Genomic DNA, 27,360 nt, shown 5'->3' with positions numbered 1-27,360 from the left:
TGTTTCACCTGATTACCGCATACGTAATTTTTGCTTATGTTGTATTGCTGTACTGCTTTTTTGGGGTTTTTGTATATTGCCTACTATGTTATGTTTTTATGTTTGTATTGCTGGAGCTTTTCTCCTCGAGTCTTCACTGAAAAACGGGCCATTGGCTCAGATGGATTAACCTGGTTAACAAATGTCAAATAAATAAAATAAATAAATAAATATCTCCCTTGACAGTCCCAGTCCTTGTTTTTCTGTGTAAATCAGACATGATTAAAGTATACTTTAAATAAATGTTTATGACTCCTTTTATCAGCTCATATAAGTTAATATTTTCTAGTATGTAGAAATGGATAGTTATAAATGGAAATAAACAATCCCCTGGCAGTAGAAAGCAGGCTGTTCAGGATGGAGCTAGCCTACAGAATAGCCTGTCTTTTGCTCCTTCTTACTCACTGCCTAACAACAGACTGGCAGTTTGCTTATGATTTTATGCTGACTGCTGGACCTTTAACAGATGATTTTGCAGCAAGTGAAAATGGAGATACAGAACAGAATTACATTGCTTTAGTTCATGCACTAGAAGAAGATGCCTGTCTTGAGTCTTTCCCAAATTACCTTAAAGAATATTTCTTAAACCTTCATGCAGTAGGTGTTACCCATTACAAGATCGTTCTGTCATGGGCAAAAATTTTACCTAACGGTGATTTTACAAAACCAAACCAGAAGACTGTGACATGCTACCACAATCTCCTTGATAATATTTTGTCTGCAGAACTGAAACCTGTGATGGTGCTACACAACAAAGGCTTACCACAGATCCTGACTGAACAGTATGGAGGTTGGGAGAACTCTTTGTTTTCTGGCCTCTTCACAGAATATGCAGAATTTGTCTTTGAGGCATTTGGTAAGAAGGTTGATACATGGGTTACCTTTAGTGACCCCATTGCAGCAGTATCTGAAGTGCAACACCAGGAGAGTAAAAACAATGACTTAACAGCCTTCAGAACGCTAAGCATTGCTCATGAAAAAACGTATGAATTATTCCATGAAAGGTTTTCCTCAAATGGTAAGGTTATATGGAATTTGGTATAGAAACTCATTATAGTTTACTGCTTCCTTGTTAATTTTGTTTGATGACATACGCGTATCCTAATTTAATCTGTGTGCATTAAGAAAGTATCTGCAGCAAACTTCACACTTCAGAGACCTGGTTTGGAGAATAACATTACAGTGTTTTATAGATATGTTATTTACACAAGATGGAATCATTAATACACAATAATAAGTAAAATGTTTACTTCAAGCACATAACGAGTAGTGGATATAATTAAAGCAAACCAGTAATATAGGTCTATTGGATAGTGTAATTTCAAGCTAATATTACAATATTATAATCTGCTGATGACGGAAAACACATTACAGAAAATTAAACAGCTAAGTTTAATTCTAAATTTGATATACCTTATTGGAGTTACAAACATCTAGTCAAAATATTAAAAAGGGCAATTAAAAAAAGAGAACTAGATAAAGAAATGTTTCCTTGACTAGCATAAATATTGTCTGGGGTTAAAAATGGGTGAAAAGTTTAAGATTAATTGCTGTGAGATATTTTAACTCATGTTTTATGTAATTGGACATAATTTTTTTCAGTACATCCCACATTCACATATCCATGTGAATATATATGTGATAAGTAGCAAGGATTCACGCAAATATAATGCATAGTTTCCCAGAATGCAGTTTGACTTGTGAATTCATACATGGCCTTGAATGAGCTCCCAGGACAGTATGCATGGCAAAGAATATTACTGATATTTTTATGAGCCAGTCATTCACACCATGCCTTCTAGTTTAAAATAGTCGTTGAACTTTCTGGAAACATTATATAGACTTTGTCAGCTCCATGAATCAAGTACATGGATTAAATGCTGCAGTGCTTCTGTGCTCCTATAGTGCTGACCTTGAGAGAATGAAGGCATATGACTACATCATCCTACTGTGGTTTGATGTAGGGTTCATAAACTGATTAGTCTGCCTTTCATCTTTTTGTAAGCACAACATCCGGTAGGGCCACTTTCTTGTACTGTTTTTAAAACAGGTACCACTTTTAGGTTCCTTACAGTGAGCAACAGTGATTTTAACTGTGTTATACTCTCTGTGGAGTTGTTTTATTTTATTTTTTATGATTTATCCTCACTTCTATTAAATAGATAAAAAATATATATTCACCAGGCTGATGAATAGTTAGTGCTTCAAATAAGGAAATCACTTTGGAAAGCTTTTAAAATATATGACAAGACATGCTAGCAACATTTCATATACTGTTTGCACTAATCTCTGCTGTTTTCAGTTACCAGTTGCTACTATATTTCTAAAAAGAACAATATGCTGAAGCTGCAGTTATTGTCACAGAGTATTTTTTGCACCAGGTATTATTGTGAAAATACAAATACTGATCCCAGTAAATGTTTGTAACAGAACTGGATTTATTACAACATATTGTGCATATCCATTTATAACAGAATTTAATTTATTACCACATAATGTACCAATGAAACTAGGAAAAATAAATACAGTACTAGAATTACCGAAAATGTATAAACTATGTTAAGGTTAATTTTCATAATACTATTTCCAACATTGCAGTCAGAAAATAATAATCCCAGTGCTACTTTATTTCATTCACTACAAAATAAGAAAAATCCCTTAGAATAACCTGGGTGTTCTAATTCAGGGGAATTCAAAAGCAACCTTTTTAATTGTACAAAAGCATGTTCATGACACTCTTGCCATTGTAAAGGTTTAGGGTTATTTTTTTTTAATAATTTTAATAATGGTCTTACCACTTCTGCATAATTAGAAACCCATTGTCGACCCCAGGATGGCTCCCAGCTGTTTCCATGTAGTACAGCATGATGCAATTTGGCTCACAGTGATATGCCATGGCAAGATTTGTCTAGCCCCTTTTAAAATGAGATGTCCCAAGTATAGAACCTGTGACTTCTGCAGCTGCAATCTGCTAACTGAGTCATAAGAAGAATAGTAACTTGTTTGCAAATGTACAGTTTTTGATGTTAAAAGCAAATCATCTATATGCTGAATTAAAGTAGACCTACATGGGAATTTAATTGTTTGTAATTACCATTTAATTTTTCTAGAAAATAAAGTTGGAGACTCTACATACCCTTGCGTTAGCCTGATTCAAGTATATTGTTGTCCCTTATAAGTAAAGGCAAATAAATACTGACTATCAGGGTGTATAGCGATAGAGGAAAAAAGCAGATAAAATATCTATCACTGCAAAGGCAGTGGCATCTGGAAGGACAGAAATTGGTATAGTTGCAGGATTAGGAACAACTGGAAACATTGGGGCTACAACAACATTTACTGCAGGTAAATCTTGTGCAAACCTATATGTAATTTTTCCTGGTTTCTTAACTGGCAGAAATAACAGAAACAATTCCTTTTTCTGCCTCTGTTGACAAAGGATACTGAACTACCGTAGGCAAGCACTGTGAGGTTTTAATGTTATATAGACCGGCTCTTCATCCTGTACAACTCCTACCTCATTGTCATGTGTAGTTCAGGGCTGTGGAGGTACAATGTTTAATCCCTCAATGTCAACATTTTGCAAGTGCTGTTTTCCTGTCATGAAAGCAAAAAGATTATTTTCATCTGAGCAAATAGTATTAACATGTAATCCTAAAGTTTCATCGGGATTATCTAAAAATATACCTTTTGATGTACAATAAACAGTAAGTCTAAGTTTACAAAATAAATCTCTACCTAATATATTTAAAGGTACCAAATTTCCTACAATAAAAGCATGTTGCTCTTTTAGTGGACAAACTTTAATAAGAATCGGGATAGGTACAGTTTATGGGTAATTTATAGGAATTCCGGAGACATCCACACTATGAATCATCTGTGTTTAGAGACTGAAAGACTTTTAATCATTTGCCAAAGTAATCATAGATCTAGTAGCTCCTGTGTCTACAAGGAATGGAACAGGTATATTTTGCACCATAATATTAACAAAGGGACCATCCTGATCTATTGGTACCAAGTGAAATAACTACAATTCCCATTCAAGGCTATCCAAATAATTTGTCTGCCATTCTGGTAGTTGCCAAATAGTATTCCATATAGCAGGGTTTCTACCATTTGCTGTAGTGGCTGGTTTTGAATATTTAGTGAACCTGCTTGTTATCCAGAAAATGAACATTTTTTCCCAGTGTTCTGTCTGACCAAAGTAACATTTCACCGTGTTACATTCAGTGCTGTTTTATTTCACCATATTACATTCAGTGCCATTTTATTTCATCATGTTACATTCAGCGCTGTTTTATTTCATCATGTTACATTCAGTACTGTTTTATTTCACCATGTTACATTCAGCGCTGTTTCTGGTGAATCGGGGAGATAATTTTGTTGATAATGATATTGTCCTGGGGGCTGCTGAAAGAATTTGTCTCTACCTTTCCACCATGATCAATTACCATTCCTTGACCTCACTTTCTGAAGTCCGTGTTGAAGGTGAATAGCTAGTAACTTTTTCTTTTGTTCTTTTTCTTCTCTAAGTTATGTTATCTGTTATATATTGTGCTTGGTTAACAATTTCATGGATGCCTAAACTTGCCCAGTTCAAACCAACCTTTGTAATTTATTTCTTGTATTGGTGGCAACAAACCCTCAACAAAGGCGGCTGAGAGTCCACTGACTGCCGTACCTTCTGTAGTCCTAAGAAATTATCCCTGTTTCCCATCTTTCCTGACCTAGAGTAGTCCAAATACAGGCTTTGCTATATTCTGGACTTTTGGAAAATTCCTGTGTTGCCCATTTCCTTTCTTGGATAAAGGGAGGTTTATTTGTTCACCAGTGGCAGTGGGGAGTTTAGAGCAGCCTATCTATCCCTGGAGGAGTGTTCCCAGCGCAAGAATCATTGGTAGTCTATTGGCCGTTTTGGGCCAATTTCTAGCTCTTTCAAGTCCCCCTGTATAAAACCTGCTTTGGCGTGGTTTTTGCACTTGTTACTACTGAGCCAAGCTCCTCGTGGTCCTGCAGAGTAGTGCTAGCAGCAGAGAGGCTAAAAGAGTAACTGCTAACCTGATAAAAGTGTTTTTTTTTTCCTGCTACTACCTGGGTGACTGTCCGATCTAGCTAAACTGTAAGTACTTCTGCTTCTTGAACTGTTTTAAACTGTTTAAAGTTGTTTTTGCACCTGCACTTTTAAAGTTTGTCCTGTTTGTTGCATTTACCTGTTGAGGCTACACACTCAAGTGCGTAGCCTGTGTTACATATTTATTGCATTTTCCTGCTGTTTGTTGCAAAAAAGAAAAAAAACAAAAATGTATCCTTGTTTCCCGTCTTTCCTGACCTAGAGTAGTCCAAATACAGGCTTTGCTGTATTCTGGACTTTTGGAAAGTTCCTGTGTTGCCCATTTCCTTTCTTGGATAAAGGGAGGATTCTTTGTTCACCAGTGGCAGTGAGGAGCTTAGAGCAGCCTATCAATCCCTGGAGGAGTGTTCCCAGCACAAGAATCTGGTAGTCTATTGGCCGTTTTGGGCCATTTTCTAGCTCTTTGAAGTCCCCCTGTATAAAACCCGCTTTGGCGAGGCTTTCCGCGATTTTGCAGATAGCGCAACATCGGGCAGCTCCGCTTAATTGGGTTTAAACCAGTCTCGGCTCCACAAAGTCTGATCTTCACTTTTTCCCTTAGAACTGATCTAGATCTCATAATAAACACCCTATTCCTACTCTAAAGCCTGGCACTTGCTCAATAAAGCAATTATATTAGTCAGCACTAAAAAATTAAAAGCACACACCCTCACAAACTCCCCTTGAGTACCTTGTTCCCCATTGGCCCTTTTTTTCAATTATAAAGAAATTCCCAATACTATTCTAGCATGTCCAAAGGTCAGTTGTCAATCTCCTCTCTGGTTCAGCTGGTGAATGTGGGAATCTTGAGGCAATGTTACAACTGCCTCATGTACACAGACAACCCCCTCCTCCTCCCAACAAATTCCAACACATGTGAGGGATGCAACCATATAGCCAAACTGGAGGCTAAGCTCTCTCAACTCAGAACTGGCATAACCAGTCAGGAGGAGAAGGAAACCACATTCACTACAATTCCAGTCTCACATAGACCTACCACAACAGCAAACCAAACACATAAACACACAAAAACATACTCGGAGGCTCTAAATAAAAATCTGCCTAAGCAGCAGAGACCTCCAAAGCAGACACCCAAGCAACTGCTACCCCAAAACAAAACACGTGCAACACATAGCTCACAAAGCCAGTCTGCCAAACAGTCACAGCCCTTAAGGCTAAACAATACACCTGATACACTTGTAATAGGTGACTCTATTGTCAGGCACACTGACGTCCCGCTCACCAGGCTGAACAAGGAGAAGGTCACGGTGAGCTGCCTGTCGGGCGCTAGGATCCGCCACATAACACAAGCACTCAGGTCACTCCAAGGCAAGTACAAATATGACTCAGTCATTGTCCATGCTGGTGTGAATGACCTGAGACATCCCTCCCTGGACTACATGAAAAGAGACATAGAGGAGCTCTCTGAGCATGTAGCCCAGGCCGGTATGACCCTGACCTTGAGTAGCATCTTACCCTCACCAAGAATGATGCCACAATATGAAGACAGGATGATCAATTTCAACAATTGGCTTAAGTATTGGTGTCATTCAAAGGGGATCCAATGTCTGTCTGTCTGGGATGACATGCTCGACAAGCCACGATGCTTCGCTAGGGACGGCTTGCACCTGTCACCCCTGGGCTTTTGGATATTGGCAAAGGCTCTTGCCACCCCCATAGTGCCTTTTTTAGGCAAGGCACAAAAGACAAACCCACCTCCATAGGTATCACAAGGGATAAGAAACTAAGAGTAATGCTACTCAATGCCAGAAGTCTAAACCTCAAGATGCACGCACTCAAATCTCTCCTTAGCATGGACAACATCGATATCTATGCAGAAACAGAAATCTGGTTCAAGGCTCCCGAGAGCAACCCAGCACTACCAGGTTATACCTCATACCATGCTTTTTGGCCCCCAAAACTTGGACTGAACCACAAAAGGAGGGGGAGTATCAATATTCGTCAAAGATACCCACACCTCCAGGTTGGTGGCACAGCACGAAGCATCAGAGACTATCCATGTGCAACTAACAGTGGGTAAAACTGCCTTCCAGTTTATAGCCTGCTACAGACCACCCTCCCAAACCCAGGAACCCCACTCAGCCTTCCTGAGAACACTGGAAAATATGAAGGTCTCTCCAAATACCATTATATTGGGCGACTTCAACTACCCAAACATAGACTGGGAGCATTACTCTAGCTCCAACACCCTAGCTAAAAGGTTCCTAGAATTTATAAACTCAAATGCTATGGAACAACTTGTTACCACTCCCACAAGAGGGGAAAACATACTGGACCTGATCATCACCAACATGGGGGCTCTATGCTCCAGACCAGAAGTGTATCTCTCACTGGTAAGATCAGACCATAAAGTAATCTCACTGGATATTCACATCCTGACTCCACCACCTGCCCAGAAAACCACAGTGAAAAACTTCTCTAAAGCAAATTTCACACTCCTCAAAACCGAGGTGGAATCCTTCAAAGCCCCCGGACCTGTGGAAAATATGGCCCAGACCGCAGAATCCTTTATAAACGCATTCTATGAACACCTTCAGGAATGCATGGATCATGCAATCCCAAATAAAACCAAGACCCAGTCCTCCAAAGGCAGGCGTCCTGTCTGGTGGACCCCAGCCATAAACAAACTATACAACAGAAGGAGAAAGCTATTACATGATAAAGCAAAATCCCAAAAAGGGAAGGCATCTCTGATCAGTGTTAGCAAAAAACTACGGGCACTCATAAAATTGTCTAAGGCCAGCTTCGAGAGAAAAATTGCACAGGACACTAAGGATAATCACAAGGCTTTCTTTAGTTATGTTGGGAACCTGGGTGGGAATTCCCAGATATGCTCAGAATTAGTCCAAAATGACACCGAACCCACAGACATTGCCAACATCCTAGCTGACAGGTTAAGTGCAAACTCCCCCCCCCCCTCCCCACCAAAAGGGAAAATATCTATCCCAGCAGAGTGCTGCCCCCCTGACATCTCAGATGCTCAGGTAAGAGCCGCCCTCTCCAAAGCAAAAAACACAGCATCAATGGGACCAGACAGTGTCCCGGGCTGCATCCTACATGAACTCCAAGAAGAGCTAAACCCAAACATAAAACTACTGCTCAATCTCAGCCTTACTACAGGATATGTACCCAAAGAGTGGCATACAGCAACAGTGGTCTCTCTCCACAAAAGTGGTGCCTCAACGGATCCTGGAAATTATCGCTCCATAAGCCTGACTAGCTTGGTCTGCAAAGCTATGGAAAGGATCATCATGGACCTCATAAATAAAGATATTGGGGACCTACAGACACTGGATCCTACCCAGTTTGGCTTTGTTAAGGGCAGATCCTGCCTCTTAAACCTGGTTGATTTCTTTGAAACAGTCACCAAGGCCATTGACGAGGGGAAGGTGGTCCACACAGCCTACCTGGACCTCGCAAAAGCCTTCGATACAATACCCCACTCGGGCATTATAGATATGCTCACCAGCTTAAATATAAACCTCTATGTCACTAGATGGGTTGCAAACTGGCTCAAGGACAAAACCCACATGGTTAGAATTGCTGGAGCCATGTCAGACTCCAAACCAGTTACAAGTGGCATCCCACAAGGGTCAGTCCTGGGACCTCTCTTGTTCGGTATATATTTCTCAGAGGTACAGTCCAACACGGAAGGACTGTGGCTGACCAAGTTCTCAGATGACTGCAAACTAATTGCCATAATCGACTCTCCAGCCGACACAAGCATCATACAAAAGGGCCTCATAGAAACAGACAACTGGTGCCACAGCCATGGCCTCAAGCTAAGTGCCAAAAAGTGTATAGTCATCCCCTTTGGCAAAAACAAAGTGCCCACAAATTACCACATAGGTGGTAATCCATTAAGTAGGGAAGAAGTAATTAGGGACCTGGGGACCCAAGTTGATAGCAATCTCTCATTTGAAAACCACGTGGCCAAAGTGGTTAGAAAAACATTTTATATAGCCCACCTAATCATGAAGTGATTCACATCTAGATCAGGGGAGGTCATTGTGCCTCTTTACTCATCCCTTATCAGGCCCATAATTGAGTACAATGCCCCTTTTGGGATGTACCTTACCAGACACCTGCAGCAACTGGAAAGACCCCAAAAGTACCTCATCAAGAGGATCAAAGGGCTCAAACAGATGCCATATGTTGCCCGGTTAAATAAACTCCAGCTCTACTCAGTGGCATACCGCCTGCTCAGAGGCGATCTGTGCCTGATGTATAAGCCATGTCCAACCCAGAATTAATGGACATGCTGCACCTCAAAAAATCCAAATCCCATCGTGCTATGCACTCGAGAGACTTGAACCTCAGCACTGAAATAAATAGGACATGCTGGAGGGACAGATTCGTAACCCAGAGGCTCCGTTCACTCTGGAATAAAATCCCAGTCCAGGTTAGGCAGAGTCCCTCATTGACTCTCTTCAAGAGGAATCTTGATGAGTGGATGGGAGATCGTAGGTTTACCCCGGGTATCACTTCTGTGTCACTGTTAGACAGAGGCACAGTATACTAACCTCGAAAAAGGGCAAAGCAAAATTCATTTAAAATGGGTGGCGAAAGCCAAACACACTCTGGCTAGGCTTATAAATGCCCTAGGGCAGATAGCCTAGTATGAACCTATGAACCTACGAAAAAGGCTTCAAATACATCTATCATACACTGCCAATATGCATCAGTAGATTCATTTTCTTTCTGTACAATAGCTTTTATCCTTGCCCAGTTAGGCGCTGGTAGACATGCTGTAGTAATGGCCTTTAAAAGACCTTTAAATGATTATTTATAGCAGCTAGGAGCCCTTCATCCATATGTTTAGAAATGTTGTCACCCAAGTTAGAGTTATCCCATATTTTTCTAAAAATATCAGGAGGTACTGAAGCTTTTAGTATGGCTGTAAGGTCTTCAGTGCTGGGGTTTTGCATCTGTACATAGCCTTCTAAGATTTTTGCATATCTTGCTGAATGTGAGAAGGAAAGAATCTACAATGATTTGAAAAAACATCTGCAGTCCAGGGTTGTATCACTCTCATAGTGGGTTTGGCTTCATTTTCCCTAGCTGCTGCAGGGTTAGAAATTTATTGCAAGGGATGTATATCAGGTTCATCAGAATCAGCAGAAGAGGCATAACTTGTCTCCTACCCTACATTTTGAATTGAAGGGGTTCTCCAATATTCTTCCTCATTAACAATTATTGGAAGTTGGGTAAAATAATTTTATTTTACTTAAAATGTTATGTTTTGTTGTTTTACTATCATTATGGAACATTTTAACTTTCCATAGGGCTTTCGTTACCCATAAAAAGACAATCACACACACACACACACACACACACACACACACACACACACACACACACACACACACACACACACACACACATATATATATATATATAAAAATATAAATATACACACACACACACACACACACACATATATATATATATATATATATATATATATATATATATATATATATATATATATATATATATATAGACTTAAAAGCAAACCGGCCCCTCAGAAGAGTAAAAATGAGTAGAACTGTCCCTGATAACCACAAACGGATGGATACTGGCTCAAAGAAATCAAAATATACTTATTTTGAAAAGTCACAGCTGCAACGATGATCTTCGTGCAAATCACCAAAGTACAAATGAGTACTATCAGTGCGAGACTTAGAGATAGTAAATCCAAGTGCGAAAAATAAGTAAAAAATAAGTTTAATAAAACAAGAACAACGTAAGCGCTTTCACTATTAACAATAGCTTCCTCAGACGTTACATGTTAAAAATACAGGTGCTATTAAGTAGCTACAAAATCACATCTCTCGATGGTACAATAATACGTAACATCCTACGTGTCCTAGTAACTCTAAGTGCAAATAAAAACAAAAGACATGCTGAGAAACAGGCACTTATCCTATACATGAAATAAAATAATAAAAATAAAAATAATTGCTAGCGTATCTCTTCTAAAATATCTAACAGTTGCTAACCAATAGTTCTAATGTGCAGACAACGGACATAGATACCAAAAGGCCAAGCTCCTATTTATAAAAGTGACGAGATACATTAACGTGCTACATTCTAAAACACATACGGCAAGTTGCTACATCAAAACCAAAAGCGCTACGGTAGAATAACCAGCTGCAGATAAACCTTACAATGCATAAAACAGAAATGGAAATAATGATGGAGTATGTGTATGATGAAAGAATCATAATCGGAATGTTCATATATATAAACGAGCAAATGTTGGCAAAATGCCCAAAAAATGCCGTCTGCCGTGTGTAGTTAACTATCTACTCATTATATATGTGTGCACAAAAAAGAAAATATATGGAATAAAGAAGATGAACATTTAGCTTAGATGTTGCTGCCAATTATAATGTGAGAGGATAAAATATATATATAATGCGGGGTATCGAAAGATACTCTATAGCATTAACATAGTGCTTATAAAAATAAACGGATCACACGCTGGTGACGTTGTAATGGCGTTAAGAACCACCCCATGCAATGGATAGTCATGTGTAAAGTTATATCTAAAAATGCATACATCTCCAATATTCTTCCTCATTAACAATTATTGGAAGTTGGGTAAAATAATTTTATTTTACTTAAAATGTTATGTTTTGTTGTTTTACTATCATTATGGAACATTTTAACTTTCCATAGGGCTTTCGTTACCCATAAAAAGACAATCACACACACACACACACACACACACACACACACACACACACACACACACACACACATATATATATATATATAAAAATATAAATATACACACACACACACACATATATATATATATATATATATATATATATATATACACACACACACACACACACACACACACACACACACACACACACACACACACACACTGTTCTGCTACTTTTGTCTTTGGTCGACATCTGATTAGTTGATACTGTTTGGTTCAGTAAAAAGACTGACATTCGTCGATAAATGTAACAGATCAGTTGTTACCTTTGAAGTGCCCAGATTTTCCCAGAATGCCCAGATTTTTGCCTTTTATTTTTGATCTGCTTCTTTAGTTTGTAAGAACAATATTTAAAATTATGTTTATTTTTCGGAATTTGTCCTCCTGTTATTTATGGCTTAGTCCACATTGCCACACTGTGTTTTTATTATACCAGACCCCACTGAAAAGTTAAAAAAAAGTATTTTTCAAACAAAAATCAGTCAAATATAAAAATATTGAGTGGCAGGAGCATTGATAAGAAAATGTAATATAGCCACAAGATTCATCTCATGTTTAATGTTAGTATATAAACATTCCACATCCATACTAACCCAGTAGTAATTATCCTACCTATATAATGACTGTACTTTCATTATTAAATCACAAGAATCCCTTACATAAGAAAGCAGCCTAACTACACGGGTAATAGAATAACATTTAAAAAACTTCCCCGTATTTTCAAAAAAAACTCCATATACAGATACTGCAGGCCTTCCTGGAGGATCTACTATACTCTTGTGAATCTTATGAAAGAAATAAAAATAAAGACCCTCGGGTTCAGCAACTCGATTACCAGATCCTTACTGCATTTTTCTCTTTCAAACTACTGGTACAACCCATATTTCCATGTACAGACCAATCTCTTTACAACCTATTATAGCAAAATATTTCTAAAAAGCTGCTTGCATTCTAGACTCTGAAATATCATATGTGGACTGTTGACTAACCAACAATATGCCTTTACAGAAGTTAGGAACACCATAACTGCACATTACGTAAAAGAGGATCCTTATAGGAGTCATATTAATTGGTCTGATTAAGGCATTTCAGCTTGTCAAGTTATTCATTACTAATTAACACCTTTAAAAGCACAGGATTTGTCAATAGATCATTTGACTGGTTCATGGTCTACTTTCAGTCATTCATTATAATTAACATCTTCAAAAACTTAGGATTTCCAAATGACTGGTTCACATACTTATAATGCTGGCTATACATTCATTTTCTTGGTCTTTACCTGTCTATCAAGATACTTAGCAAGGCTCTTTCTTTAGACCTTTGTTATTCTGTTTATGTATTCATAAGTTTAGAAATGTAACGTTGTCCTTCAGTGCTCTTTTATATGCTGAGGACTTTGCCATCTGGCATTTTCTTGCCTCACATACAGCCATCATCACCTACCCAGAAAATGATCTTTCAACTTGTTCTTCCTGGTTCAAAGAAATGCAACTAATCCAGTCTGAAAGAAAAAAAAAATCTTTAGTACCTGGAACCTGTCTATGCTTAATAAAATCTTCTTAATGCTTGCATTGTAAAAACTTCAATGTTACACCTTGACAAACTCCAGTGTTTGGTGATAAATATGCTCTGTTGTGACGACTACTATAAGAGAAGCAATCCTTATTCTTCCTCACCTAATATGATCCTCTCAAATCCTCTCAATGGAATCTACATAGATTGCACATCCTTCTAAATAGAAACAACCCCTTAATGTTACTGTTACTTTCTCCTCATTAATTGCTTCCCCGACACCCCCTACTGTTTCTCACTATATAGGCTTAGAACATTAAACCTAAAAGATCACTGCTGTCCTGTCATGGTGGCTAGACTTAGGAAACAGCAAGGAAGTAAGTTTTGCTTTTTCCTCAGTTTCTCTATTTTCTTGGCTAATGTGCAGTCTTGGCGCGCGCGTGTGTGTGTGTGTGTGTGTGTGTGTGTGTGTGTGTGTGTGTGTGTGTGTGTGTGTGTGTGTGTGTGTGTGTGTGTGTGTGTGTGTGTGTGTGTGTGTGTGTGTGTGTGTGTGTGTGTGTGCGCGTGTGTGTGTGTGTGTGTGCGTGTCAGGCTTGTATGACTGCTGATGAAGGTAGAAGAATGGGTATAAATCATGAGAAGTGGGGACAACTGACATGACACTCCAAACCCATAAAAATGGGAAAAGGGAGTTCTTGGTGGTGGTGATGATGATGATGATGATTTAAAAAGCCTCACAAACATTATACCGCGCTAAATAAAGAATATAATAGCTATCACAATTATAATAGCCTTTAATACTATATGTTCTTTCTCTTTCTTTTATTTCCAAGAAGGTCCTTCTTTAATAAAGCTATAATGTATGCACACTTCACATTTGTATCTATCATTATCTCTGGTACTCATCCTCATAATTCTTTCAGAATTAGTTTTAAAAAAATTTCACAATTCTTGGTCTTTTCATTAATGAATGTGGTCTTGCACCAATCGTATCAAACAATTCTTTTTTACCTTCTAAAATACACTAGTTATTATTAATGTCAAAAGATTTTAGAACTAGGTTACCTCATCGTCTTTTTAGATGTATTAATTCAAGAAATATTGGAACAAAGGCAGGGAAAATATGCACCTCTGTTTAAGGGTACATCTAAAATTACTGGATACCTTAACACATGTAAATATGAAAAGCTAAATTTAGGTTCATAGGTTCATACTAGGCTATCTGCCCTGGAGCAATTTTAAGCCTAGCCCGATTCTGTATGGCTTACGCCACCCCTTGATTTGAGTATACTGTGCCCTTTTTAAGGTTTAGTTTACTGTGCCTCTGTCTAATAGTGACACGGGAGTAATCCCTGGGACAAACCTACGATCCCCCATCCACTTATCGAGATTCTTCTTGAAGAGATTCAGTGAGGTGCTCTGCCTCACATGAACTGGAATTCTATTCCACAGCGAAAGGAGCCTCTGGGTTATGAACCTGTCCCTCCAGCAAGTTCTATTTATTTCTGTGCTGAGGTTCAAGTCCCTCGAGCATGTGGCTCTAAGGGATTTAGATTTACTGAGGTGGAGCATGTCCATTAATTCTGGATTTGACATAGCTTTGTATGTCAGGCATAGATCGCCTCGAAGTAGGCGGTATGCAACTGAGTAGAGCTGGAGTTTTTAACCGAGCAGCATATGGCATCTGTTTGAGACCCTTGATCCTCTTGGTGAGATACTTTTGGGGTCTTTCTAATTGCTGCAGGTGTCGGGTAAGGTACATCCCAAAAGGGGCATTGTATTCTATGATGGGCCTGATGAGGGATGAATAAAGGGGCATGATTACCTCTCTTGATCTAGATGTGAAACCCTTCGTGATGAGGTGGGCTATGTAGAAGGTCTTTCTAACCACTTTGGCAATGTGGTTTTCAAAGGAGAGATTGCTATCAACTTGGGTCCCCAGGTCCCTAATAACTTTCTCTGTACTTAATGGGTTTCCACCTATGTGGTAATTTGTGGGCACATTGTTTTTGCCAAAGGGTATGACTATACATTTTTTGGCATTTAGCTTTAAACCATGGTGCTGGCACCAGTTATCTGTCTATGTGAGACCTTTTTGAAGGATGTTTGTGTCAGCTGGAGAGTTGATTATGGCGCCCAGTTTGCAGTCGTCTGCGAACTTGGTGAGCCATAGTCCTCCCACATTTGCCTGTACCTCGGAAAAGTATATACCGAACAAGAGTGGTCCCAGGACAGAACCCTGTGGGATGCCACTTGTGACCAGTTTTGAGTCTGACATGGCTCCAGCAACTCTCACTCTGTGGGTTCTGTCTTTGAGCCAGTTTGTGACCCATCTTGTGACATAGGGGTTTATATTTAAGCTGGATAGCTTATCTATGATGCCAGTGGGGTATTATGTCAAATGCCTTTGCAAGGTCCAGATAGGCTGTGTGGACTACCTTCCCTTCATCTATGGCTTTGGTGACTGTTTCAAAGAAGTCAACCAGGTTCAAAAGGCAGGATCTGCCCTTGACAAAGCCGAACTGGGTAGGATCTAGTGTCTGTAGGTCCCCAATGTCTTTGTTTATGAGCTCCATGATGATCCTCTCCATAGCCTTGCAGACTAAGCTAGTCAGGCTTATGGGGTGATAGTTTCCAGGGTCCGTAGAGGCTCCACCTTTGTGGAGTGGGACCACTGTTGCTGTACGCCATTCTGTGGGCACATATCCTGTAGTGAGGCTGAGATTGTATAGCTGTTTTATTTGAGGGATTAGTTCCTCTTGTAGTTCATGTAGGACGCAACCTGGGTTGCCATCTGGTCCCATGGAAGCAGTGTTTTTTGCTTTGGAGAGGGCAGCCTTCACCTGAGCATCTGAGATGTTTGGGAGGCAGCCCTCTGCCGGGATAGATACTTGCTCTTTTGGGAGGGAGGGGGTGGAGAAGTTTGCACTGAACCTGTCTGCCAGGATATTGGCGATGTCTGTGGGTTCAGTGTACTTTTTGTCTTTTAGAATCAACTCAGAACAAGTCTGGGAGTTACATCCCAGGTTTCTAACATAACTGAAAAAAGCCTTATGATTGTCTTTGGTGTCCTGTGCAATTTTTCTCTCGAAGCTGGCCTTGGAGGATTTTATGAGGGATCGTAATTTTTTGCTAGTACTGATCAGAGATGCCTTCCCTATTAGGGATTTTGCTCTATCATGTAGTAGCTTCCTCCTTCTGTTGTACAGTTTATTTATGGCAGGGGTCCACCAGACTGGACGCCTGACTTTGGATGATTGGGTCTTGGTTTTGTTTGGGATAGCATGATCCATGCATTCCTGGAGATGTCCGTAGAATGCATTTATATAGGAATCTGCAGTTTGGGCTGTAGTTTCCACTGGCCCTGGGGCCTTGAAGGATTCCACTTCGGTTTTGAGAAGTGAGAAGTTTGCTTTTGAGAAGTTTTTCACTGTGGTTTTCTGGGCTGGGGGTGGGGTCGGGATGTGGACATCCAGTGAAATTAATTTATGGTCTGATCTTACTAATGAGGGATATACTTCTGGTGTGGAGCATAGAGTCCCCATGTTGGTAATGATCAGGTCTAGTATGTTGTCCCCTCTTGTGGGAGTGGTGACTAGTTGTTCCATAGCATTTGAGTTTATAATTTCCAGGAATCTTTGGGCTAAGGTGCTGGGGCTTGAGTAGTGCTCCCAGTCAATGTTTGGGTAGTTGAAGTCACCCAATATAATGGTGTTCGGAGAGATCTTCATGTTCTCCAATGTTTTTAGGAAAGCCAAATGTGATTCCTGACTTTGAGAGGGTGGTCTGTAGGATGGTATAAACTGAAAAGCAGTCTTGCCCACTGTTAGTTGCACATGGATGGTCTCCGATACTTCGTGCAATGCCACTAACCTGGAGGTGTGGATATCCTTGATAAATATGGAAACTCCCCCTCCTTTTGTGGTTCAGTCCGGGTTTTGGGGCCGAAAAGCATGATATGAGGTATAGCCTGGTAGTGCTGGGGTGCTCTCTGTAGCCGTGAACCAGGTTTCTGTCACTGCACAGATATCGATGTTCTCCGTACTGAGGTGAGCTTCGAGTGCGTGCATCTTGAGGTTAAGACTTCTGGCGTTTAGCAGCATTACCCTTAGTTTCTTGTTCCTTGTGCTGTCTATGGGGGTGGGTTTGACTTTTGAGCCTTGCCTAAAAAAGGCACTATGGGGGTGGCAAGAGCCCTTGCCAATATCTGAAAGCCCAGTGGTGACAGGTGCAAGCCGTCCCTAGCGAAGCAACGTGGCCTGTCGAGCATGTCATCCCAGGCTGACAGACACTGGATCCCCTTTGAATGACACCAAAATTTTAGCCAATTGTTAAAATCGATCATTTTGTCTTTGTACTGTGGCATCATTCTAGGTGAGGGTAAGATGCTGCTCAAGGTCAGGGTCATACCAGCCTGGGCTACATGATCAGAGAGCTCCTTTATTGTCTGTTTTCATGTAGTCCAGGGAGGTACGTCTCAGGTCATTTACACCAACATGTACAATGACTGAGTCATATTTGTATTTGCTTTGGAGTGACCTGAGTGCTTGCGTTATGTGTCGGATCCTAGCACCCGACAGGCAGCTCACTGTGACCTTCTCTTTATTCAGCCTGGTGAGCGGGACGACAGTGTGTCTGACAATAGAGTCACCTATATCAAGAGGTTCAGGTGTGTTATTCAGCCTTAAGGGCTGTGGCTGCTTGGCACACTGACTTTGTGGGTTATGTGTTGTGTGTGTTTTGTTTTGAGGTAGCGTTTGCTTAGATGTCTGCTTTGGAGGTCTCTCTTGCTTAGGTAGATTTTTATTTAGAGCCTTCGAGTATGGTTTTGTGTATTTATGTGTTTGGTTCGCTGATGTGGTGGGACTATGTGATACTGGAATTGTGTTGTGTGAGGTTACCTTCTCCTCCTGACTGGTTACACCAGTTTTGAGATGAGAGAGCTTAGCCTCCAGTTTGGCTAAATAGTTGCATCTCTCACATATATTTGAACCTGTTTGGAGGAGGAGAAGGTTGTCCGTGTACATGAGACAGTTGTAACATTGCCTCAAAATTCCCAGATTCACCAGCTGGACTGGAGAGGAAACCATTGACTGACCTTTGGACATGCTAGAGTAATAGGGAAACTGAATTTAAGACGGACCAATAGAGGACAGGGTAATCGTAGAGAGTATAAGAGTAAGTAGTGCTTATGGTTTAATAGTGCTAACTTGTAGGATTACTTAATTGGACCAGTGAAGGGCCTTAGAATGAGAATATGGTGTTTAAATTGAGAGATAGAGCAGTTCTAAGGGAAAAAGTGAAGAGCAGACTTTGTGGAGCCAGGAATAGTTTAAACCCAATTAGGCGGCGCTGCCCGCTGTTGCGCTATGCTCATAAATGCGCAAAACCGCGCAAAAGCGGGTTTTAAGAGAGGAAGATGAAGGAGTTTTGGAATTGACCTAAAATGGCCAATAAAACTACAGTTTCAAGTCAGTAGCCACTCCCACAGGGGCAGGCAGGCTGCTCAATGTTTTTCACTGCCACTGATCAACAGAGAGACTTTCCTTTAGCCCAAGCAAAAAATGGCCTCACAGAAACTTACAAACAGTTCAAGAACAGCAAGCCTGTAACTGAACTTTTTTAAATCTCAGAAAAGTGGGAAAAAAGCAAGATTTTTTTTTGTTTTTTTGTTTTTTCAGAGATAGCAGAGGTTAACAAGTATCAGCAAGTTACAACAGTGCAGTAAATGACCCCACACAAGAGTGCTAGGCCAAAGATAGATAAAATGCAAGTTTTGAGAAAAAAACGATTTTAAAAATATGTGCAAACAGGAAATTCAGTAAACAGCTCTAGGTTGTGCTCTAAATACAATTACTAATGCAGAAATCAAATTTAACAAGCCAGAAAATGCTCAAAATAGGTGGCTATGCAGAAAAACTTAGCAAATAAACAGAGGAACAATATTTAAAGTCTCAAAAGTGGCTCCTTTCTTCTCTCAGCGTTTTCTCCTCTTGGTGGGTGCTTCACCAACAGCCAACAAGCCTGAAAAAATGCCAAAACCACGAGGCAACCAGGTTTTAAGAGAGGAAGATGAAGGAGTTTTGGAATTGACCCAGAATGGCCAATAAAACTACAGTTTCAAGTCAGTAACCACTCCCACAGGGGCAGGCAGGCTGCTCAATGTTTTTCACTTCCACTGATCAACAGAGAGACTTTCCTTTAGCCCAAGCAAAAAATGGCCTCACAGAAACTTACAAACAGTTCAAGAACAGCAAGCCTGTAACTGAACTTTTTTAAATCTCAGAAAAGTGGGAAAAAAAGCAAGATTTTTTTTTTGTTTTTGTTTTTTCAGAGATAGCAGAGGTTAACAAGTATCAGCAAGTTATAACAGTGCAGTAAATGACCCCACACAAGAATGCTAGGCCAAAGACAGATAAAATGCAAGTTTTGAGAAAAAAACGATGCAAGAATGACAAGGTTTAATATCTTTTAGAATAGAATTTTTGCAGTTTACTGTTGATAGCCAGTATGTATAAAAAGTAACAACTGCATTGCTTACCAGGTAAGTTTACATTGCTGTGCAATTTTGCTATATTATATTGCTGTATGTTTTTACCTGTGCCGTGCATTATTCTTAGTAGGGTCAGTTTTGGATAATTTCATATCATTTCACTCACCCAGCTAACCAGCAACAAGCAAATAAGTGGTCCATCAATGTTCTACTTTCTTAAAGACAAAGTAAATTGGGACCATCTCTTGTTACTGTCATGACAACTTGTAAGTACTAAGGTATAAAGAATGTATTTTTTTCCCTATAATTTAACTTCCTTTTTGTAAAGACAACTAGGATAACAGCACACTTTCTATATAAGAGCAGAATAAAATTAACTAAATCTTATTTTGATGTATTGGATCATGAGGACCTGTCTGATATATTCACCCTAAACTTACAGAATGTAGATTGAATGTTGGTACTATTAAAGGACTGATTCTAACCACAGCATTGCCTCAGGTATAAATTTAATATACAAGCTAATACTTCTTGTAGTTAATTCATTCGCTTTCTATTGTGTGTTGTTAACATTACATTTTTGGGAGGGAGGGGATCATAGTTGAAAAAAGTTCCTTGTATTAGTCCAATTAACTGGTCAACAAATAAAAATAAACTAATAAGTGACATAACCATAACAACAATCCTGGATTACCCACCACAGCAGGTGATTGAATCTGGTTGGTCTTTACATTTAACAGAGACACAATTCAATTTCAGATAATTTAGTAAATCAAAGACAATGTGTAAATTAATCTACTTTGTAATAATTATAGTGAATCTGTTCTAAATATGAATATCTGCATATGCACTGCTGCATGTACTATTGGAAATTGTATAATTTGAAGGACATTGAACGGATGGATGCAGTTCACAGGGAGGAAAACAAAATAGTGCACATAATGCATAAGAAGTCATGCAAGGGAAGGCTATAGGAGTTTAATGTATAGTCCTAAAGAAACTAGGAAATGGCAGGGATAGGATGGAAGCATACAAATGCCTCAGGTATATCACAAGAATGACAAGGTTTAATATCTTTTAGAAAAGATACATATGTGAATAAGAGGGCATAGTTTGAGCATGCTAGGTGGACAGCTCAGGGGAGCCTTAGAAGTGCATTCAAATCTCTCAACTGTCTAGAATTTCACAAAATGCTCAGATTTTTTCCTCATTTTTTAGTCTGTTCCTTATAAAGTGTGATTTTCTGCCAAATCATTGAGGACTGAAGTCACAAAATAATGACACACATCTGCATTTCAGACTTCAGAATAAGCATGCTAATGCAAAACCTGTTATTGTAGCAACTTTCTAAATTTATAAGAGCAATACTTAAAATTTGTCTCTAATTTTGTTCCTTTGTCCTCCCATTGTTATTGGCTTTGTCCCGAATTGTGTAAGAGGTTGAGATATAGGAGTGCATTATATCATGGATGATAGATAACTGGAAGAGCCACCCCAAGAAGTAAAGTGGTCAAAATAGTAGCAGGGTTCAAGAACACATGGCAAAAGCATAAGGCAATTCTCATGAGAAGTGGGATTTGAAAACTGTTGGTTAAGAAAGATTTACAGCTTTTCCAGTGATTCAAGAATTAGACTGATTGGGGGGCCACATGCTCCTTACCTGCTGTCATAATGTATGTTTTTGTGTGAAAAACTAGCCTGGTAGCACTTAGGAGAGCAATCTTACTTTGCCTTTATCCTTAGAGATGCCTGTATGGCTTGATATTAAGGAATGGCTAAAGAATGAGACATAGATCAAATGGATGCAGCCAGCTTCCAATTTCCTTGTCTCATCTAAAATCATTCTCATTTGGGGATCATTTTGAGTGCATCATTGAAACTCTCTCTCCTTCTCTCTCTTTCTCTCTCTCTCTATATATATATATATATATATATATATATATATATATATATATATATATATATATATATATATATATATATATATATACACACACACACACATTTTTTTTATGTTATAGGCAACTGTGTAATTATCCAGTTCAATTCTTTTTATTCCTCAAGCAGATATTCTTGTGGATTTGTTACTGTGATAGATATCAGCATATCTGCAATATACATTTCTTTTGCTATTTACTACTTCTCCGTCACGTCATACCTCTGTGATCCCAGCAACATTCTTTATAGTATCTGTAGTGCTTTGTATGAGGAACTCTTAAATATATTATACAACAATTTATAGTCTGTTGCTACCAATACAGATTTTAGATAAATATTTCATGGGACGTTTCACAATCAATAGTATGGCTAGCGACTCTTTTCCTATCTCAGCATATATTTTGCAACATTCTGTAAAGGCACTGAGATCTTAAGTAGCAGGTTTACCTTTTTGTAAAATCAGTGCACCACTGGACCAGTACTATTCTGAGTGACATAAGTGCATCAAAATGTTTCATTCCAAGTTCTTCAGTTACAAAGAGTTTAAGCATTTCAAAACTCTTTTCTTGCACTGAATTCCGGTACTATTCGATATCATGTTCCAACAATTTTCTTAATGATAAACTCACATCCAGCAGATTCAGAACATTTTGAAAATATTGCATAATCTAAAGAAATCTTATAAGACCATGTTTATTTTCAGGCTGATGCATTTGTAGTGTTGTTCTACTTATCCAGTGCCTTGTTTCAAGCCTTCAAAGTTTAAGAAATGACCTATAGATCTCAGCTCTGTAACTTTAATTTTACAATTAATTTTAGTTAGTTTGAGGTTATTCCGTCAAAGCATTTTCATGATCTCAGTCAATATGGTAGGACATTATTCCTTGGTTCATATGCTCATATGTTCAGATGCAGTGTTTAGGCCATTTGGCTGTTGAAGAATACTGACTCCACAATATATGGCATGTAAAACTTATCTCCCACCCAAAGATACAGGTTCTTTTTAAAAGTACCAGAACTATTTGTAATTTTCACAGCAATAAACTGCACTCTGATCTTGAGATTTCCCTTTCTTAGTACAAACATCACATTCTTATATTTGTACATTTGAGTATATCAGTTAACCTCAATGCTGTACATGATTTGTAATATGGGGTCACGAAAGATCTTATATGTTAATAACAATTTTCTGCATATATACCTATAACAGACACTATACAAGTTTAACAACTTACGCCAAAGGCCATAATCCATAAACCTATATTTCTCTATTCTTTTTGTAAATCTTCTTTGGACTCCTTCACATTTTTTTCAATTGCCCCCAAGGATAAATACAGAAAATGTTATTATACTCCAGTAATGGTCTTATATATATTTTTAATACCAACATCAATACATGTGCATACCTAGTAGATAATCTCCTTAGCAGGTACCCCATATACTTACTTGCCTTTATAGAAATTTGGTCTACATGTGTGTTAATGGACAAGTTAGACATGATACGTATGTACTTCATTTAATGGGGAAGACACCAAATATACAGGAAGCCTTAGGCATCTATGTGAAAAATACATTATCTTACACTTGTTAAACCTTCAACAACTGAGTTGGTATCAAGTTAGGGCCCATAGGGGTAGTGTCTTCTGACTTGGCAAGTGCTTTGGTAATATTCATTCCTTTGATCACTGGGAATGACCCTGTTTCAAAATAGGTGTAGGCATCATCCTTATCTATAATATCTTGCCAGATGCTTGAAAAGAATAAATTAAATTAACTGGGAATTTTACTAGACTCAGTAATTGTCTCACCATTAATTAACAGGATCGATAGTGAAGAAGTATTGCCATTAATTTCATTTATATATCTATAAAATTCTTTTTTATTTGAGGTAATTAATGAATTCTCAAAACATATTTTTGCAGTTAGTAATTAATTTTTCAAGTTTTTACGTTATACATTAAATTCTTTCTGTTCATATTTGAAGGGAACCTTACTAAAGTTTTTAAGCTCTGCTTTTTCCTCCTATACAGTCTCATAATTTCTTTATTCCACCAAAATGGGAAAGTGGAACTGTTTCTTTTTTGTTTTACTATAGTAGTAACTCCTTCCTGAAGCAGTTTCTCCAAAACGGTATATTCATACCAACTATCTCATCTACCAGCTATAGTCATCCAATCACATCTCACATAATGCTCAGCAAAACTTTTTAAATCTAACTTTCCATATTCATATGTTTTAAATGTATAGTTCCAATTAATGCATTATCAATACCAAATGTGAGAGAGAGTTATAGTCTGATGACCCTAATGGTTGGAATGTATTTATTGATTGAACTTTAGTTAGTACATTAGTCAATATAAGGTCCAAGATATTTTTGCCCTGGTATTGAATTTTATCAATTTAGTCATTTCATAGTATGAGACTAGATCAACAAATTCTTTAGGAAAGTAAGCGCTAGTACATAGTGACTCCCAACATATTCCAGGGTAATTTTAATCACCTAATAATAGTATGTCACATTTATAATTCAGACAGTTATCTAAATTATGTAAATACTCCCTATGAAAAGTATTGTCCATATCTGGTGTACGATATGACAATACTATGTATAGCTCTCTTGTACTTTTATGAATCTGAATAGTCATTGTCTCTTACATAGACATATACTTTTATGAATCTGAATAGTCATTGTCTCTTACATAGGCATATTCTTAAATAGGGATGACCTGATAGAGATATGCATCCATAAAACTACTTCACCACCTACTGAACCTTTCTCTAAGCATTCATATTTAACAAAATATTTTAAAAGAAAACGAGAAGAATCCAAATCTTCTGTTATTGCTATGATTTTACATTGTCCTACAGTTATTAAACAGTTTAATTCTGTGGACTTATTTCCAAAGCTTCTAACATTATTTAAAAGATATTTTACTGGTTCCTTTTTTGATCTAATCCTAACAAAGGATGCAGCTGATCAATAAATGTACTAGCCCTGAAGCTTGCTCCCAGTACTGTACATTAAAAATTAATGAAGTTTCTCTTAAGCAATTATTAAATGCATGAGCCTTAGTGCACTGAGTGTATCCAAGAAAAGGATGGAAAAATCTGACTAAGGATATAATGGGCATTAATCCTTTCTAGTTATTCTATTATAATAAACAGTGAGTTCATCATATGCTTCAGGGGTATGTGCTTTAAATCATTAGTCCCCTCACGTGTTACATTTAGATTACATGCTGGTTTCACTAGTCTCAGCCTTTGCAAAAGCTTAAGTGTCCACTAATCTCAACCCCGGGAAAGCAGATACAGTAAGACTGGACTTAACCATTATTGATTGTTTTTTATTAACAGGTTTCAGTACTGAGTCCCCCAAAATGAACACTTCATGTGATCCAGTTAGCCCTTGAGCAGTTCTCTTTTCACTTTCTTTAACAGCAGCATAACATAATGCATCATATTATTCTGTCGGACTTATTCTTCTAATATGTCTCCTGATAGTAATATTCTTATTGCGTGCCACTGATAGGTGCCAATTAAATGGAAGGAGAGTTCTCTATGTAATTCATCTGAAATGAAGTTATCTATGGAATTATTTCTCCACTTTCTATGCCAGCTACCCCATCGTAGTATTTAAATCCAATTGGAGTTCAGAAGTAACATCCACAACCTGCTTCTCTGCTTCATCACTTCCGGTGTTTTTACTCGTTTTTTGTAATACAATGTCTTGTCTGCTTCTTCTTTTCTTACCATTAGCTTCTTTTTTTGTTGGAGAACCTGACTTACCTAAACTCCCATTTACACCATTATACAGAAGTAATTTCTGATTGACATTCTATTTATGGCAATCCAAACATTCATAAGTCAAATTCTAATCAATTCAGTATTCTGAAATTGTTGTAAATGCTTTCCTAAAGTGACACATTCAAGGATCTTTACTATATTATTAAAGGACTTGCTATCAATGACCTTCAGGGGTTCCAGCAGTTTAGTAGAATTTGAACAACTGTTAGCTTCACCTTACGTCTAATACACTTTATGATGCACACATTCTTTGATATAATTTGATTTTATAAGGTCTTCCAAAACATACAAATTTAGTTAACCCATGCTTTGCTGACTGTTTAACAAACAAAGTATATACCTAATTTCCTTGTAAAATTAAGTGTAGCAACACTCCTCACTCAATCACTTAATCACACATTGCAGTTGGTTAGTTCCCATACCAATAAATCATCATTTATAGCAACGGTACTATCAATAGTATTATTTCAGATGCTATCAGAAAGCCAAATGGAAAGCTTGAAGTCCATAACTTCCCACAGGTGAATTAAAAGTACCCAACTTAGAACTTTTCTCATCAAGCCTTACTTGCCACGGTCATTGATTTACATTATTCATTCATTGAGTTCCTCCTAATATCCACTGTGGGAGCTGAAGCCTATCTTGGTATTCCAGGGGTGCGACATAAAAAAAACTAATTTCAAAAAGAATGCTCGTCTATCACTGGATGCACATGTGGTATTAGCTTCTGTAAATTTAGATGTTGACCAGTTCACCATATCGTTAGGAAGTCACAGCAAACTGCAGCACTCAGTAAAACCCATATAGACAGAGGAAGGACACGTACCCCTGTGCCATCCAGCCAGCAAGCACAGAAAAACAGTTTGCTCCTGGCATAGCCTATATCACTTACATTGCAAAACAAATGGTCAATGCTTTGTTTTCGTAGCTTAATTAACATCTTGAAGATATTCCAAAATGCAAATTTTGTCTGGATTTACAACAATAATCATGGTGTTGAACAATCATTATGCCCTATCTGTTTCTTCCTGGTTCCTCTTGGTGGTTTAACTCATAGGATCATAGGATCATAGGAAATTGCTAGGCTAGTGGCCCTAGGGCCTTTACAAGCCTAGCCAAGTTCTATCCTTATTTCCATGCACAGCACCTAATGCCCATGTCCAAGAGGGACACAGGTGGAACCTCCGGGGTGAATTTATGCTTACCCTTCCAATTGTCCAGATTGCATTTGAAGAAGGCCAATGAGGTGCTCTGTTTGACATGAAGTGGGAGTCTGTTCCAAAGGTGTGGTAACCTCTGGGAAACAAATCTGTCCCTCTACCAGGTTCTATTAATGTCACATACCTGGTTAAGGTGTTTAAAGCGAGTAACCCATGTACTATTTGACTTGTGGATATGCAGCATTTCCAATAAAGCAGGGTCAGAGATTGCCTTATATGCAAGGCAGATATTGTGTCTGAGTAGTCTGTATGAAATAAAATAAAGTGACAGTGATTTCAGGTGATCCACATAGGAAAGATGCTGAAGACCTTGCATTTTCCTTGTGAGAAACCCTTTGTGGTCTCTCTAATTGCTGCAGGTGCTTGCAAAGGTACATACCAAAAGGGGCGTTGTACTCAGTTATTGGCATGATGACAGAAGAGTACAGGGAGGTTATAACTTATTTTTTTCCTGGAGGAAATGCCCTTACTTATGAGATGAGCA

General features: G+C 38.4%; 1 protein-coding gene across 1 annotated transcript in view; it reads left to right on the top strand.

The window, feature by feature from the left end:
• The first annotated feature begins 396 nt into the window (after positions 1-396).
• Positions 397-27,360, top strand: part of LCT (lactase) — a 773,291-nt gene continuing 746,327 nt past the window's right edge. The window contains exon 1 of the mRNA XM_044073664.1: positions 397-1,057. Within this exon, the coding sequence (XP_043929599.1) occupies positions 397-1,057 (661 nt within the window). The remainder of the gene's footprint in view (positions 1,058-27,360) is intronic.

The sequence above is a fragment of the Protopterus annectens genome, chromosome 6.part0 (genome assembly GCF_019279795.1).
Source record: "Protopterus annectens isolate FY-2018-M chromosome 6.part0, PAN1.0, whole genome shotgun sequence".
NCBI lineage: Eukaryota > Metazoa > Chordata > Ceratodontiformes > Protopteridae > Protopterus > Protopterus annectens.
Note: the sequence above shows the minus strand (reverse complement) of the source record. Positions and strands in the feature narration are given on the sequence as shown.